The sequence below is a fragment of the Phoxinus phoxinus genome (assembly GCF_949152265.1).
Source record: "Phoxinus phoxinus genome assembly, chromosome: 18".
NCBI classification, from domain to species: domain Eukaryota; kingdom Metazoa; phylum Chordata; class Actinopteri; order Cypriniformes; family Leuciscidae; genus Phoxinus; species Phoxinus phoxinus.
The window spans coordinates 24252593-24271204 of NC_136893.1; the positions used below are offsets into that span (position 1 = coordinate 24252593).

An 18612-nucleotide genomic window follows, 5' to 3' on the forward strand; every position below is an offset into this window, starting at 1 on the left:
AGAAAGCCACAACCTAGGTACCTCCCAGAACAATCTTGGTTCACTTGTACCATTTTTAGATGGTAGCAATACTTTTTTACTAAAGTGAACTTCTTTGACTTTGACTTGGCCCACCTTTCCTAATATCAAGCCTAATAAAGGCACCTGTCACATCAAGAATACCATATTTCATTTACAAACTCCTGCACCAGAATTGTTGGCAGATTGTTTCATTTTGTTTCTGTCTATGTGGATAAAGTTACTAAAATATTAACATGCATGAGTGTCAGGGGAATTAGAAGAAGAACTGCCCTGCAGCTTGGCAATAAACGCAGATCTACACCCTCCAGGCTAGAGCTCTGCATATGCCTCTGTGTTTGTGCTTTGCTTTCTGTGTAAGCACTATTTATCATTACACCTTGTTCCTTTCTTTGTCTTTTGAATCAATGCCTCTCATATTGTTACCATAGTCGACTACACTGCCAAAAGAGGAATGGTCTTGGTCAGGTCAATGGATGGGACAAAGGTTTGATGAGTCCTTATATTAGACAATGGACAGCAGGCCCGCAGTTTCTTTGAGGGGAAGAGCGAGCGAGCGAGGCAGGGAGGGGAGGAGGCAGGGAGAGGGAGGGGAGAGCAGGAGTGAGGGAAAGAAAGGAGGAGACGGAGCAGGAGTGTTGCAGAGCAGAATTGACAGTGTCCGGTTGAACAAGGAGACCGCACCTTCTGTGCCGAAGGGATTACTGCTGCATTTCTTACAACATCCAGACTCGTCTGCACCGCTCGCCCTGCAAAGTGTGTCAAGTTTGAGCGTCATTCTGTGGAGCAGGGTTGACAAACATCCCACTGACCTTGCATTTCTAATTGAGCAGCTGCCGTGATGTCTCGAGGAACTAGAGGGATATCTAGACGTCTGCAACATACTCGGAGGATTGACTGATGATGTGGGAAGTGCACCCACTTTCTCTGTTTGGACTTCTATGATTCTGCGAAGACTTTGTTGTGTTGGAAAAGCGAGTCTTGTACTTTTGCGGTTGGGAGTCTCTGATTAAGTTGAATAACTCCGGCAGTTACTAGTTCTCATTGGATCATTGGTTTTCTGTTCACTTTTGCTTTTAATTCCTCTTTGATTAGACCGACTTCTTCAAGTCTAGGTTTATTAGTGAGGCATGTGTTTGGTGCCCTCTTTTCCGTTAGCTTCTTCTGCAACTAAATTTAATCATAGGCAGGCATATTTGTTGTAGAACAAAGATGATATCAAGAGTTTTATCGGAGCAAAGAGCTGTGATAGCTTTTTTTCTGTTTGCCTACCAAACACCAGTGCTTGATCTCATGTACCTTTGATCCTGAGAACCACAGAGTGACTTTGTACAATGCAAGTCATGCAGTCCTGCCTGACTTTTAAGTACCACTATCATAGAGATTGGATTAGAAGTTAATTTGAATGAGGATGAAGAGCGCAGTATTCACAAGTTAAGAGTTTCCAGGCTCATAGCAATTTTTAGTCACTCTTAGGAGATTAGGAGATTGTGACGTTTTGAGAGTTATTAGTAAGAGTCACTCGGCATGGGATTGGTAGACATTGCTTGGGCATAATTAGAGTTGCACGGACAACACGTCTGCTTGTGTTAGTTAAAGGTGGGAAGTTTATTTGCGCACCTACCTCCACGTGGACACCCCAGGAGGGAAATTACAACTTACAGTTGTGAGATGTTTTTCCTGATCCCCTGCTGTGCTCTTCCTCATTAAACAGCTCAGTCAATTAGCGTGTGCAAAGATGGATCTGCAAGCTCGCATTTTCAGAAACTAGCTTTGCTGGGTTTCTAAAGAAATTGTTTTTTATCACAATGATGTTTCTAGGGATGCACACAGTCTTCTCTCACTGTTTGGATTGTGAAATCAAACCTTTGATTCATAGAGTGATTTTGGACTCAAATGGAAACTTCGATAATTGCTGGTCTTGGTCCCCAGTTGTTTTCTGTGTGCATATTTCATATCAACTTGTTACAACTTCTTAAATATAAATTGGAAGGTAATGTGGAGTCTAAATCTGTGATCAACCTCAGCGTTGGGCCCATCTTCATCCCAAATTCGGAAACACGAACTTCATTCTTAGCAAGCGTGGTTCGCCCCTGCTGCGGGAGCGACCACACCTCTCGGCCGGGATCCTGTCGCCTCTGCCTTCTTGGTGCTTGTGCTCTCGGCACTGCTGGCCGAGGATGATGTGGCAGTGCCACGTCTCTTCCTCCGAGTGCCGATGCTACCGTCTCAACGGTTTCTCTCTGCTCAAGCGCCTTCCTCTGTCCACAGGTGCATCCGGGAGGCTACTTGAGCAGCCGGTCGGTGATTGGTTGGAGCATATAGGCCTTCCACAGTATGAGAGCAAGCTTCTGCTCAACGGCTTCGATGACCTGCGGTTCATGGTGAGTAACACATGCCTTGTTTGTATTTTGTAAAAGCATCTCACTTTTATCGCTACTGTGCCTTTAATACTTCTGTATGTGAATGTACTCTGTTATGATTGTCTAAACTGTTTACATTTTACTTTGCCATTTGGATTTGCCATTGGTGTCTTTCTATGCCTTGTCTTTTTTACTGATCAGATTGCCATTTTTTCTTCACATCTTTACAAAATGCTTGTCATCAAAGAGCTTATATATTTTTATATCACAGTTTTTATAGTCTGGTGGTTATGGATCTAGGCTAGTAACTCTGATGTTGCAGAGTAATCACCTTCAAGCACACACTCAGAAAAAGAGAGGCTTTTCTTGTACCCTGAATAAATAAGTGTTTCGAAGTCGAGTGGACTTGCAGCCAAGCAGACTTCTGTAACAGCAGCGGGACAGTCCACATTCGGTTTAAACTGGGAGGTCAAATGAACAGTGAGTGTTCTTTGGTTTAACATGATTTGCTATAGCAAAAATAGGCACTTATTCAAGGCGGAAGCCCCGGTCTTTATCCAGGGCCTGAATGATCAATCATTAACAACCTAATTAGGACATTGCTGCGAGATTGGATGCTAAGTGGAATTTCTATGAAGGCAGAGCTCAGTTACGTCTAATAACTGCAGACTGTAGACAATAAGGTTTATAAAACACTAGCCTCTGGAAAATAGGTTTCTACCAGCCCAATTAATAAAGAGTACTTTTCAGTGGTGTTTGCTAAGGCTTAAATTATCATCACCAAGAACTGTACCTCAAATCATGCATTTTTTTTAAACTGAGGTGAGCTATTACTATTGTAAATCTGGGCGCACAGACACTGCACGTTTGTTAATAGTCATTTACGATTGTTGCTTGTCAGACCGAATGAACATGATCCCCGCTGTAATCTATGTCACTCTGTAGGATCTCAGTTTTCTTTAATGTCAGACTTAACGACAGTCAAGACTCGTTAAAAATGGACGCGCGCAAGAAGACCCATCGTTTTACATCAAGCCGTGACGCGTTCGATGACTGTGAACCGCATTAAGTGCGGGATTAGCAAAGGTGGTTAGCAAACGAAAACAATCTATTGCGTTAATTTTGGTCTTGTCTTGAAACTTAACGCTTATTTATATAGCAAAAATAATATATATATTCTTCTAGGGAATATTTTAGGATTCCCAAAATTTGTCTCAGACAGCCAAATCGTGATTCCAGACCATGCTAGCAACAAGATCACACAACATTTTATCACTCAGTTTCTTCAGAAAGTGTATAAATATAGTTGGAATTCGTCACACACACAAAAAGCGCTTCTCTTTTTGGCTGTCGATTCACATGTTTTTGAGGATTCATGTATAGGGACACGGCCCACAAACATGTTCTTCGCCAGATTGAGAAGCCCATAAGATGCTGTATGAAAGAAGCCGGACTCCTTATAAGGGGCTGTGTTGTTTTTACCATGTGAGGTAATGAGGATTGATGGTGATGCGGTTGAAAGCCTCAGCTGGCCGAGGGAGGCGATGTGCGTGTTGTAAATCAAAACAGAGACGGGCCCCTGGATGCCCTCTGTTCTACTCTGAGAGCCACCTCATTGCAGAAGTAATGAAGGTTTTAGTGTGTGTGTGTGTGTGTGTGTGTGTGTGTGTGTGTGTGTGTGTGTGTGTGTGTGTGTGTGTGTGTGTGTGTGTGTGTGTCAATGCATTGGGCCATCTCTGTTAGGTCTGCTATGCTAGGTGTTGCGTAGATAGAAAGATCTGAGTAAGAGGTTAAATTACATTAATGTTCTCATTTAGCCATTAATGACACTGATGTCCAATCGAGGGTAGTCACAGTTATACATTAATAATTATAATTTTTATAGCAACTTTGATACCCGATTTGCTATTGCATGCACTCATTTACTTCCAACATTAAATAAAATAAATACAACTTATTATAAATAAAAAAGTTACACCATTACCAACAATTATAATTATTTCTCACAAAATTCACCATTTATAATTTTCGATTAAACAGTTGGTATCATTTCTGTCATACTTTTCAGCATACGGTACCATTCAGAAGTTTGTTTTGCTCAAGTTAAAACATTTTTTTTAATTCAGTCAATGTTACAAAAGTCAAAACCATGCTGTTTTTTTTACTTTCATCAAAGAATCTTAAAAAAAAAATGTATCACAGCTTCCACAGAAATATTATTCAGTACACCTTGTTTACAACATTGATAATAATCAGAAATGTTTCTTGAGCATCAAATCATCATGATTTCTGCCATCACAGGATTAAATTACATTTTAAAATACATTCTAATAGGAAACAAATATTTTAAAGATTTTGTAATATTTCACTGTATTTTTACTGTTTTGATCACATAAATGCCGCAGTGGTAAGCAAGAGACCGTTTGAACGGTAGCATATATGCAGTTTCAGCTCTTTTTATTCAGTCATCCAGCTCATAATGCTGTGCTCAAAGTCAGTGGCGTGGCGTGATGCGGTCACACAATCACATAATGCGTTCAGCTGAAGTCCACTATAACACCGATACAGCAGGCCAGTCTCTGCTGTGTTCAGATTGCCTTGCCTGAATGCATTTGTGGACTTGTGCTGATTTATATATGCCGGATAAATAAATCTTAGCCGGACCGTACAGCTGTGCTCTCTTACATGCTTAACTCTGAATGTCACAGTGGAGACGGGTAAGAAATGAATTCGGCTTGGATATGTTTATATGCTGGTCTGTACCTCATCATACTGTAGCCCAGACACTTTGAGCTTCTTAAGAAAACGCTCAATTTCATCTCCATACATTGAGACTGCAGAAAGGTCATTTTGAACACTGAGCTGATTGGAAAGAGGCATTTTCACATGACTGTTTTAGCAGCTCAGCGGGTTTAGCATCTTCGATGCGTTTAATATCTGCAGAATGCTTTGAACATCACTGTAAAGCTGCTCGTCGTCTTTGTCTCCCCAGTGCTTTTTGGAGACGAAGACTTCATCTTCCTCTGCTCACACTCTGTGTTTCATGGCAGACTGTAGGATTGACGATCCGTTCTCTCTAAGATAATACTGGTGCAGAAAGCTTGGGCTTTTTTTTACATGGATAAACACTTTTTTTTCTTTTTTTTTTAGCATTTCCTTTCCTCTCTCTTCTCTTTCATCTTAGTTTACCAGAGTTCTCCTCGCTATATTTAAAAGAGAACAGGGGCAACTAGAAAAGAAAAAAAATAATCAGATATATTTTATAATTCAGGGTACTTTTACACGACAATAAGCATTTTTTTTCCTTAAAGTTTTTCCTTTGAGTTTTCCGCGTACAGGCGACACCGAAAACGACTAAACCCCTGTATTCTGCTGCCAGACCTTTAGAACACTATAGACTGAACGCGTAATACACATGTGCATGACGTCATCGTCTTCAGAGGTTTGCGTTTTTGTTGTTTACAGGGAGATTGTTTTCAAAACTTGCACTTTGAAACCAGTTTTCAAAACTTTGAGTTTTCAGGCACCCAAAACGGCGTTGTCGTGTAAACAAACGGCCAAAACATATGAAAAGTTTAAAATTTTTAGTTGAAACTGGTGTCGTGTAAACAGCCCCTTAGTCAGTAGAATTGGACTTTTTCGCACTTTTTTTCATAGTTTGGCTGGTCTTGCGACTTATATATCAAAATTAATTCATACTGATGAACCAAGAGAAAACATTACCATCTACAGCCGCGAGAGGGCGCTCTAGTTAGCGGAGTTGTTCAGAAGCGACACCGAGGAAGAACTCAATGTATTCAGTGTTGAGGAATGAGATCGGGAGCTTGGTGAACTTGCTTACCGGTAACTTGTTGGACTTGCAGGCTAATGTTAATTTAGCATATTCAGCCTCCCAGGTATATGTTCTTTATGCTATTGTGTAGCTGAATAACTGTTAATGTGTTACGCTAAAGGGATACTCCACTTTTTTTGGAAATAGGCTCATTTTACAACTCCCCCAGAGTTAAACAGTTGAGTTTTACTGTTTTCGATTCCATTCAGCCGAACTCCGGGTCTGGCGGTACCACTTTTAGCATAGCTTAGCATAGATCATTGATTCTGATGAGTCCAGTAGCATTTCTTTCAAAATGACCAACGAGTTTCAATATTTTTCCTATTTAAAACTTGACTCTTCTGTAGTTAAACCGTGTACTAAGATCGACGGAAAATGAAAAGTTGCGATTTTCCTAGCCTATATGGCTAGGAACTACTCTCATTCCGGCGTAAGAATCAAGGAACTGTGCGGCCGTATCATGGGCAGCAGGCGTAATGATATGACGAAGCACCTGAAAATAGTCCCCAGCTCGGTAACTTCCAACATGGCCGGGACTAAGTTTGTGTAGTTTTTAGGCGGCAAATTAGGTTTCCAAATAAATACGGTTCGGGATCAGCAACAAAGTAAATGTCATCTAAATCGTCTCTCACAAATGTCTCCATGCTACAAGGCACGCTCCCTGTGCAAGCAGGTTGTCACGTTGGTTTGTTGACGGCAAGTGCTTCGTCATATCATTACGCCTGCTGCACCCATGCTACGGCCGCACAGTTCCTTGATTCTTACGCCGGAATGAGAGTTTTTATTGTATTTTTTATCAAATGAAAGCAGCCTTGATGAGCAGAAGACACTTTATAAAAACCACCAAAAAATCTTACCAAACCCCAAATTTTGAAAGGTAGTTTAAGTGCCATAAAGCTGTTTACTATTTTGGAAATCCAGAGTCCTCGCGAGACCACATGTTGAATTTGCTCAGCGAGTCACTCTGGTATTGAGTAATGATGCTCATTAACTATGCCCTTGTAGCCGAGCTGCACCAATCACATCGGGTTATCTGATATAGGCGGGCCAGAGGCGAGCTAAACAGATGACGACAGCACTGCGACGTTGAAGTCATTAGTAAACATTGGAAGATGGCTATGGATGAACACCAGTTGTTTGAAACGGCTTTGGCCGCTACAATGAACGAGTTCGACTTATCTAAAAGAGGAACAGAAGACGGCGCTCGAATCGTTCCTTTGCAAGAAAGACGTTTTTGCTGTTTTGCCGCCCGGATACGGCAAGAGTCTAATCTCCCAGTCAGCTCCGCTGGTAGCTAAGCGAATGCGGCTTAGGCGGTGTATTGTTGTGATTGGTCGTAGTGTTATCCAATTGACCCTTCGCATGGAGCTTGATTGACAGGTGATCTGACCAATCATACTTCGCCACCCACCATTTTGTCTGACAAAGCAGTCAGGAAAGTTAGTAGATTAACATGGGAGGATTTGAGCTTGAGAAGCGGAGTGTACTGACGCCTTTCCGCGGTTAAAACAACATTCCTTCTGATGTTCATTCATGTTTATTTGATGCTATAAATGAACTAGAAGGAAGAGATGATCGGTTCACGAGCAGCTTTAACTGATGCTCTACATCATCTGTCACACACATTAAAGAGCCACAAAATGGTATTTATTGTTTAAATTTCTTTTAAAAAATGACCAAATTTGAAAGGCGAGACTTTGTTTAATATCAAAAGTAACCTGGTGTGTCCTGTCTGTCAGTGTGTTGTCAGTGTCCTCTCTGTTCCGCAATGTTTTTGTCACTGCGTGAGAACATGGTGTGGCGTGAGAGCGGCGTAGCTTGTCGGACATAGCGACAGTAACTAAGGGGGGCGGGTCTTTGCGAACCGTCAATTGCGTGCAGTGAGATTTTCAAATGCATGCTTGGTGCCGCCCCTCGAGCTGGCCCATTTTCATTAGTCGACGCCAGACCTTTAATCTTTCGGATTTGGGTCTGGATTTCCAGGCTAGCTGTTAACACATCCGTTTACACTATAGTTAAAATACTTATTTGAAATTTGCCTAATGACCCGATGCAAGGAATTGTTACTCTGCGTGTGTGGTGAACACGCATTAGAAGACGGGATGTGATTTTGTAAAAGCATTCACATCTCTTTTTTAACTAGTGTGGTTTCATGCATATTAAAGACCTTCTGAAAGTCCGAGCTTGACACACACACACACACACACACGCGCGGGCGATACTAGATAGAGGCCAAAACATTGCTCTTACTTTCCCAACTAATTCCGAATGCATTGGAGATTGAGTGCAGGAGTACGACTCAAAGGTCTCGCTTTCATTCAGACACCTGGGGTGAGTTCGTCTTACATCTTACCTTCCGCATCTCCATTCCTCCTTCCCATCCCGTCCTCATCTCTGCACTCCACTTCTCCATAATTCACCCCAAAGAAGCCCACCGCCTTTGATCTCGCCGGAGATATTTGATCAATAATTAAAATGAGCTTGTCTGCCGTGTATTTAGGTCTTGCATTAAGGAACCGTCTCCGATTTGACTTTAATATGTTGCTATTTTTACTTGTGCTTGAGTATTAAAAGGCATGTAAAATTGAAGGAAAATCACAAAGTGGATTTCATGAGGTGCATTATGGGACATGTAATTTTGCGCTGTCAGAAGTGATGTGTAGACGCATGATGTATCCAGTTAAGCAGTTCATTACGAGTGTTTATTACATCCATTAGTTTCCTCCGAGCGGTGTAAAGCGCTGGCTGTGTCATACCTGTGAGAACGCTGTGATGTGTTCAGTGTCATTGGAAAGAAGTTTAAATAAATGAGATGCGTCTGCTCAATATTTCTCAGCCTTTTGAGAATATACAGTTTGAACTACATCAGTATTTTCATACAACAAGGTTAGTCAATCAGAGACATCTTACATTGGTTTATAAGAGAAAGTGGGAAAATAGACGCACAAAAAATTTATTAAATTTTTTTATATATAAAATGCTGCAACAGCCTGAAATGTGGTCCGTTTAGGGCCGGAGGATGTTAGCATTCTCCGTCTGCACACAGCTCACAGTCATCAAGGCACACAGGTGAGAAGTGGAATTAGCTTCACGTTCGGGTCAGTGAACCCAGTGACCGGCCACAGAAAAGAGCTGGTGTCACGATCAGATATCAACACTGTGTGTGTGTGTGTGTGTGTGTGTGTGTGTGTGTGTGTGTGTGTGTGTGTGTGTGTGTGTGTGTGTGTGTGTGTGTGTGTGTGTGTGTGTGTGTGTGTGTGTGTGTGTGTGTGTGTGTGTGTGTGTGTGTGTGTGTGTGTGTGTGTGTGTGTGTGTGTGTGTGTGTGTGTGTGTGTGTGTGTGTGTGTGTGTGTGTGTGTGTGTGTGTGTGTGTGTGTGTGTGTGTGTGAGACTTAGGTCGTACTCACTTTTGTTGCCAGCTGTTTTGACGTGTGTGTGTGAGACTTAGGTCGTACTCACTTTTGTTGCCAGCTGTTTTGACGTGTGTGTGACTGACTTAGGGTGTACTCACTTTTGTTGCCAGCTGTTTTGACGTGTGTGTGACTGACTTAGGGTGTACTCACTTTTGTTGCCAGCTATTTTGACGTGTGTGTGTGTGTGCTCACTTATTTGCCAGCTGTTTTGACGTGTGTGTGTGTGACTTGTGGTGTACTCACTTTTGTTGCCAGCTATTTTTTTTTTTACAATAACGGCTATATGTTGTTGTTGTGTGTGTTTGTGACTTGGGGTGTACTCAGTTTTGTTGCCAGCTGTTTTGACAAGTGTGTGTGTCTGAGACTTGGGGTGTACTCAGTTTTGTTGGCAGCTATTTTGACGTGTGTGTGTGACTTAGGGTGTACTCACTTTTGTTGGCCACTATTTTGGTGTGTGTGTGTGTGTGTGTGTGTGTGCTCACTTTTGTTGCCAGCTGTTTTGACAATAACAGCTGTATGTTGAGTTCTTTTCAGAGGACCGTAAATATAATCTGCTATACAAGCAGCACATCGACTACATTAAAACATATCCAAGTTTCATTTCTATAGTATTGTCCCATGAGAAGATACACTAAAATGTTTGCTGAAATGTGAGGGGTGTACTCACTTTTGTGATAAAATATTTATATGGTTAATATATATATAAAAAAAATTTGTAGTTTATTATTGTTAATTGTGGTAGTCTATTGGTTTACATATATCTATCATATACATTTTCATAGCACTTTATTTTTCAAAACAACCACCAAACTATCAGTACATTTTGTTTTTAATAATTGAATGTTTGCCTCACAGCTTTTGTATCAGTACGACCATATCTAAAATGTGTCAGTGAGCTTTGCAGGACACATTCACGCCACACCTGTTGATGTATGTGCATTATGTGTGTGTGACAGAAGCGCAGGTGCTCTGAACTAGCGAGCGTCTAATTGGTGCTTCTGAAAAAGCATCTCTTGATGTCAGTGACATGATTGCTTGTGTGCAAATAATTACAAATTCCTCTGTAGTCATAAAGCATCCGCATCGTTCCTCAAAGTTCATTCAAATTCCTCTGCATTAGAGAGATTTCCTCAGAGGTTTTCCAACGCGCACTGATTTCTTTAGATTTCAAACACTTTTGCTGTTGTTTGGTGGACCGCCCTTATTAGTGTCTGAGTCTCTGCCGTCGTGAGGAGCCTCTCCACAACTGGAATCCAAGTTTTATTCTCAGATGTCTTTGTGAAATTGGATAGCTCTAAAAAAGCATTACTTTGCAAAGTTCGCAAAGTCTACTGACAGAGTCTCTAGAGCTGTGAGTCATACAAGCTTGTATTAGCAAAGGAGAATGCCACTGTTATATACTATAATGCAAAGCCTATAAAAGTGTGCCTCGTCCTTCATTGTTTGTGGTACAGACTTGAACGATACCTACAGTCATTTTGATGTTTGTTTGGGTTGTTTGTTTGTTTGGGTTGTGTGTGTTTGTTTGAGTTGTGTGTGTTTGTTTGTTTGAGTTGTATGTGTTTGTTTGTTTGGGTTATTTGTTTGGGTTGTGTGTGTTTGTTTGAGGTGTGTTTGTTTGTTTGGTTGGTTGTGTTTGTTTGGGTTGTGTGTTTGTTTGGAGTGTTTGTTTGTTTGGGTTGTGTGTGTTTGTTTGAGTTGTGTGTGTTTGTTTGTTTGAGTTGTATGTGTTTGTTTGGGTTATTTGTTTGGGTTGTGTGTGTTTGTTTGAGGTGTGTTTGTTTGTTTGGTTGGTTGTGTTTGTTTGGGTTGTGTGTGTTTGTTTGTTTGGGTTGTGTTTGTTTGTTTGGGTTGTGTTTGTTTGTTTGGGTTGTGTGTGTTTGTTTGGGTTGTGTTTGTTTGTTTGGGTTGTGTGTGTTTGTTTGGGTTGTGTGTGTTTGTTTGGGTTGTGTGTGTTTGTTTGGGTTGTGTGTGTTTGTTTGGGTTGTGTGTGTTTGTTTGGGTTGTGTGTGTTTGTTTGTTTGGGTTGTGTGTGTTTGTTTGTTTGGGTTGTGTGTGTTTGTTTGGGTTGTGTGTGTTTGTTTGTTTGTTTGGGTTGTGTTTGTTTGTTTGGGTTGTGTGTGTTTGTTTGTGTGTTTGTTTGGGTTGTGTGTGTTTGTATGGGTGGAGTTTGTTTGTTTGGGTTGTGTGTTTGTTTGGGTTGTGTGTGTTTGTTTGGGTTGTGTGTGTTTGTTTGGGTTGTGTGTGTTTGTTTGTGTTGTGTATGTTTGTTTGGGTTGTGTGTGTTTGTTTGGAGTGTTTGTTTTGTGGTTTGCTTTTTATTGTCTGTGTGTTTGTTTGTTTGGGTTATTTGTTTGGGTTGTGTGTGTTTGTTTGAGGTGTGTTTGTTTGTTTGGTTTGTTTGTTTGGGTTGTGTGTTTGTTTGGAGTGTTTGTTTGTTTGGGTTGTGTGTGTTTGTTTGGGTTGTGTTTGTTTGTTTGGGTTGTGTGTGTTTGTTTGGGTTGTGTTTGTTTGTTTGGGTTGTGTTTGTTTGTTTGGGTTGTGTGTGTTTGTTTGGGTTGTGTGTGTTTGTTTGGGTTGTGTTTGTTTGTTTGGGTTGTGTGTTTGTTTGTTTGTTTGGGTTGTGTGTGTTTGTTTGGGTTGTGTGTGTTTGTTTGTTTGTGTGTTTGTTTGGGTTGTGCGTGTTTGTATGGGTGGAGTTTGTTTGTTTGGGTTGTGTGTTTGTTTGGGTTGTGTGTGTTTGTTTGGGTTGTGTGTGTTTGTTTGGGTTGTGTGTGTTTGTTTGGGTTGTGTATGTTTGTTTGGGTTGTGTGTGTTTGTTTGGAGTGTTTGTTTTGTGGTTTGCTTTTTATTGTTAGTTGTTGGTATTTTATTGTTTGTTGTTGGTATTTTATTGTTTGTTGTATTTTATTGTTTGTTGTTGGTATTTTATTGTTTGTTGTTGGTATTTTATTGTTTGTTGTTGGTATTTTATTGTTTTTTGTGTGTTTGTTTGGTGTTTTTGATTTGTCTTTTTGTGCTTTATTTGAATGGGGTTGTTTGGTTCTGTTTTGTTTGTTTATTAGTTTGGAGTTTTTGTTTTGTGGTTTGCTTTTTCTTGTTAGTGTTTTTTTTATGTTTGGGTCTTTTTGTTTTATTTGGGTGGGGTTGTTCGGTTTTGTTTGTTTGGAGTTTGCTTTTAGTTGCTAGTGTTTTATCGATTTTGTGTGGTGTTTGGTATGGCTATTGTTTGATTTAAAATTTTTATTTTAGAAATGTTGTTGAAGTGGGGATTGTGACTGAAGGATTGTTGCAGTGTGAATCTTTTGTAAGAATTAACTCTCTCAATCGGCAAAATCGGTTGAAATGATGAAAAAAGGTTCAGAAAAGTGACATTAGTTAGCGAGATAAATCTGTAGCGTTTGTTTGCTGATGCCATCCAGTTTGATAGTCAGGCCAGTTTCCAAATACTTTTGGAGCCACTGAATGAACATCCTCCATTTGTTTCATATTCAGTTCTCGCATAATCGCATTTGTAGAAATAAATGGACCACATCTCTGTGCTGTACTCAGATTTCAGTCTATACTAAAGGCAGATACTGAGAGAAGAAGAGGATTAGAGAGAGAGATGAAAAGAGGACGAGACCGATGGATCCACCGTAACCTTTCTGCATTCAGCTGCCGGTTCTTCACTCGAAATGATCTGGGCAGTTTTACTGGAACCTCTTCCCCATCCGCCTCCCTCACTTCATCACTTCATCACGGCCTGAGCCGAGGAGACGTGCAGTGGTTCAGGTCGCTCGTGCTGTTTGAGTGGTGACAGACAGGGATGTGTGATGTTCATCAGAGCGTTAGATGTCTCATATTTGCTTCAGATCTGCACAGGACGTCTGTGATGAAGACACACACTGCACCGCTTCCCCTCTCCAGACACAACGCTGGACGTTACTCCACGTCTTCACCAGCTGTGCAGCGACTAGGGGTGTAAATCGGGGCCTTCATGACGATTCGATACGATACCGATTTCTTAAGCCAACGATTCGATTATTTTCGATACTTCAGAATTCCCTGCGATACGATTCGATTCGATTCGATACGATTCAATGCTCGATATTTTTACATGATGATATCTATTAAGTTTCAAAATAAATCAACAAAAATAAATCATTTAATTAGCCTTTTATTGAGAATACAGAAACAGTATTCTATCTATTCACATAATAATGTGTATGTTACACTATAGCATTTGTGCTCAATGCACTGCAAATGAACAGAAAATAGAACAGTTACTGCATCTACTACAGTTACAATAAAGTGCAATCAGATAATTTGTAATAAGAACAAATACCATGGCGCCTTTTCAGATGTGCGGACTGGAGAGATTCGACGTGTTGCTGCAGTATCTTATCTCACACTGACAGTCTTTCTCTTTACAAACGGCAACATCTCTTACGAGGGCTCCATCTATTTTCCTGAAGCCAAAATACTTCCACACCCATGACTTGACGCCGACTGGAGTGTGTAACGTTTCACTTTCATTGCCAGCTCGCTCTGACGGTTCCATCGCTCTTGAAAGTCAGACTCAACAGTGTGTGAACTGTGAACATAAACGTAATGCGCGCGGCGCGTGAAGCAGTGTGACGTAGAAGACAATAATGAGGATATCGCCACCCGCAGCTTAGGAGTAGGTTGCACGCATATGTCGGAGTGGATGCTGAAAAATGACAGGCGGCAAAAAAAGGACATTAATCGATATTCTTGCGGACGCAACGATGCATCGAATCGCCGGCTGTATAATCGATGTATCGATACGAATCGATTGATATTTACACCCCTAGCAGCGACACGTGTCCATCTCCTCTGTGAAGAGACGATCACAGCCGATCAGAACATGTTCAGCTTTATTCATGTTTTATTGATTTTGTTTTGTGTGGAGTTTTTTGTGGCTTGCTTGTTTGTTTTATTGGTTTTGTTTTGTGTATGTTTGGAGTTTGTTTTGTTTGTGGTTTACTGTTCGTTTTAATAGGTTTTTGTGTGTGTTTTGAGGTTTGCTTTGTGGTTGTTTGTATTATTGGTTTAATTTTGTGTTTTGCCTTTTGTTAGCATTGTGTTGGTTTTGTTTTGTTTGTTTGGAGTTGTTTGTGGCTTGTTTGTGTTTTATTGGTTTTATTTAGTTTGTAGTTTTTGATTTGTGCTTTTGGGGTTTTTATTTATTGGTTTCGTTTTGTCTTAAGTATTTTATTGATTTTGTTTTGAATTTTTTCACGTCTTCACCAGGTGTGCAGCAACACGTTTCCATTTAGTCTGTCCAGCGAAGTGTAGAGACAGAACCACGGCCGATCAGAACATGTTGTTTAGCCTTTTTTATTGTTTTATTGATTTAGTTTGGTTTGGCGTTTTTTTTGTGACTTTTTTGTGTTTTATTGGTTCTGTTTTGTGTATGTTTGGAGTTTTTGTTTTGTTTGTGGTTTACAGTTTTTTTTAAATGTTTTTTTTTTGTGTGTTTTTTGAGGTTTGCTTTGTCGTTTGTTTTTGGTTGTTTGTATTATTGGTTTAATTTTGTGTTTTGCCTTTTGTTAGCATTTTATTGGTTCTGTTTTGTTTGTTTGGAGCTTGTTTGTTTTATAGTTTTTTTTTTATTTTGTTTGGAGTTTTTTTGATTTGTGTTGTAGGGTTTGTATTATTTATTGGTTTCGTTTTGTGTTTTGCCTTTTTAGTACGGTATTATTGATTTGTTTTTTGTGCTTGTTTGGAGGTTTTGTTTTTAGTTGTTTGTATTATTGGTTTTGATTTATTGTTCAGAGTTTTTGTTTTTGTCTTTTGCTTTTTGTTTGTTTTTACTTTGTTTGATTTGGTATGTTATGGTTTGATGCTATTGTTTCACGGATTGCGACTGAAGTATTGCATTGCATTGTTTATATTTGCTAGCATGGACTCTCGGCACATAACGACAGCCGGTGCTTCACAGCACACACTGAAGCACTGCGTGTGGGACACTACATTTGCCAGTTCACTCTAAATCACAGTTCACTTCATTGTAGATCTCAAAACGCTACCACTCCACTTGCCATAAATTATTATCATCGTCTGTTTGTCATGTTTATCATATTTTAGACAGAGTTTCAAGGCAATTTAATACAGTGACCCTTCAGGTGCAGGACGGGTTGTACACAGTGTTTCCTCTTTAAATGCTTTAATTGTGTATATAAAACTGGTGCGTGTGCGCGTGTGTGTGTGTGTGTGTGTGTGTGTGTGTGTGTGTGGTCTCGTTGTAAGATCAGCACCTCAGATTGCTCTCTGCGCCGTCTTGCATCGATCGCTCATGCTGCTGTGTTTGATGCACTGCGTTTAGAGTATATGACACTGATCAATAAAGAAACATGAAACACGCACACACTCATACAAACAGTGTGAGATGTGTGCCGTCTCTGTCCAACCTGATAATATATTGTGTCCTTTATCCATACAGTGGAGACATACCGTATCATTGTTGCTGAAAGTAAAGGTGGTTTAGTGATTAAGATTGTAGCTGCCGTTCTCAATGGTGCTCTGCAGTACGTCGCATTAAACCTTGTGTTTCTTCAGACAAAAGACACATTGACCGAGTGGAGCGCTGTTGCCCTTCAGTATTGATGTGGTGTTGTGTATATTTTCATCTAAACTAAACTAAACAAGATCAACTTACGTGAGAAGCAAAATAATACTTTTTTTCTAAAATTTTATAAGTTTATTTTTCTTTTTTCCATGGTTTATACATTACCTTCACTAGCGTAAACCTCATTAAATGTTGTTAGGTGTATGCAATATAATAATGCAATCTCATTTTAAGGTTTTTTATTTTTTTAACACCAAGAAAGGAAGCTATCATTTGCCGTATGTGTAATGGTTGTGTTTGTGTAGGGAAATGATGTAATGGAAGAGCAAGATCTGAGAGAAATCGGCATCACGGATCCGGGACATCGCAGGAAGATCGTCAGCGCTGCGCGTTCTTTACCAAAGGTGTGTGTCGGGTCTAAAATCATTCGTTACACGCTAAGATGGTCTTTTAGCACTCATGACTCTATCAGGATCATCCTGTGAGATGCCCATCACTGTAGTAGTCTCTGTCGTGAGTCCGCTGGGGGTTTATCTGTACTGGTTTTGTGCAGGTGAGAGCGCTGGGCTGTGACGGCAGCACGTCGCTCTCCTCGTGGCTGGACGTCCTGGGTCTTCAGGAATACCTGCACAACTTCATGTCCAGCGGCTACCGCACGCTAGAGTGTGTGAAGAACCTGTGGGAGCTGGAGATCGTTAATGTGAGGACAACGTCATACTTGCAGTCATCAGTAAACACTGCTTTTCTGTAGAGTATCGGTTACACTTTACTGTGCGGCTCCGTTTAAGCTTACTTCACTACATTACTTAACATTGTAATGTGACCTTATTGTAACACTGTAAAAAATATTTTAATGATTTGTTATCACAACTTTTTATCTTTTGTCAAATCAACTTCGATAACTAATGTGTGAAGATAACATACTATTTTGAGTTTCTGCTTATTAAACCATTCTTCTTTGTATTAACTCAAATTTTTAATTACAACGAACTCCAAATTTTTAAGGCAACTTGCTTTTTTAAGTTAAACCAACTTTTTTTTTTTTACGGTGAAAGTGTTACAAAAGTGTTATTATTTACATAGTCAATTGGCTTTTCTTTTATTTGTTAAAGTAATTCAATTACTTGTTTCTGAATAAAGGCCCGTTCACACCAAGGTCGATAACTATAAATATAACAATAAAGATATAGCTCTTTATATATAACGGCACACAAGAACAATATCATTGCATTCACCTTAGAAGGATGTTTATCCAGCTGATGAACGATAAAAACATGGACAGCCAATCAGAATCCATCCTGCTGACAACACTGCGGCGTGCGCTTATAATAAACAGAATAATAGTGGACGCTGGTGTGGACGCTAATGTATTTATCGTTATTTTTTAAGTTATCGTCCTTGGTGTGAATGGGCCTATTCAGGGTATTTACGTTGCTTTCTGGAGTCTGATGTGTGTGTCTGTGTGTTTTGTGTACATGTAGGTGCTGAAGATCACGTTGTTGGGCCACAGGAAAAGGATCATCGCGTCGCTAGCTGAACGGCCCTATGAGGAGCCGCCGGTTAAACCCCCCCGCCTCTCTCAGATCAGAGTAAGTGCTGCGGTGGAGAATCACATGGCCCGGTATACAGATCTCCTCAGTAATCTGAGGGACAGCGTTGCACTTTGTTCAGTATTGCATTGCAGGGTTTTTTTTTTTTTTGTCATGACATTGATTCATTTAACTGATTTGCAATTAATGCGATTTTAGTTAACTAATGAAAAATGTGTCGAATTATCTAACTTTGATCTATAAATGTATTAATTTAAATGTCAAACATTTAAACGTTTTGTTTGCATGTTTGTTTCATTGTTATTTTGCAGTGTTGTTTTCATATTTTTACAGAAGTTTATTGGCATGATTCATCTTTCATCTGGTCTTCTTCATCAATGACAAAAAAATTAAGAAATTAAATAAATTTGTCAGTTATTGCATTTAATAGATTAATACAAACCATGCCTTTTTTAATCCATTTATTTTTCACGAACCATGCCTTTCAGAGTTTTTGTCGATGTATTTTGATGTCCAGATGTGTGTTTTTTGTTTCCTCTGTTGACTTGCTACAACAGCAGCTTGACTGTCCCTTACTGAAGGATATTGGCTGAGTCTCACAATCAAATTGGTCATATCTCACCCCAAAAAAACAAAAACAACTATAGATTATATTTTTCTTGAATAAAAACAGAAGCACATTTTAAGGACCTTTAAGAATTTATGAATTTTTATTTTCTCTCACAATTTAACGCATATCATTTTTAAAATAAAGTAAAATAAAACTTATTTGAAATTAATTTAAATATTTTTATTTAAAACAATTAAAAATAAATTAAAAAGAATTTAATTTAACATTTAAAAATAAAATATAATAAATATA

General features: G+C 39.7%; 1 protein-coding gene across 1 annotated transcript in view; it reads left to right on the forward strand.

Moving 5' to 3' along the window:
• Nucleotides 1-18612, forward strand: part of LOC306986033 (ankyrin repeat and SAM domain-containing protein 1A) — a 112117-nt gene that overhangs the window by 80918 nt on the left and 12587 nt on the right. Inside the window, 4 exon segments of the mRNA XM_079588874.1 lie at nt 2290-2402; nt 16506-16604; nt 16754-16900; nt 17682-17789. Coding sequence (XP_079445000.1) covers nt 2290-2402; nt 16506-16604; nt 16754-16900; nt 17682-17789 — 467 coding nt within the window.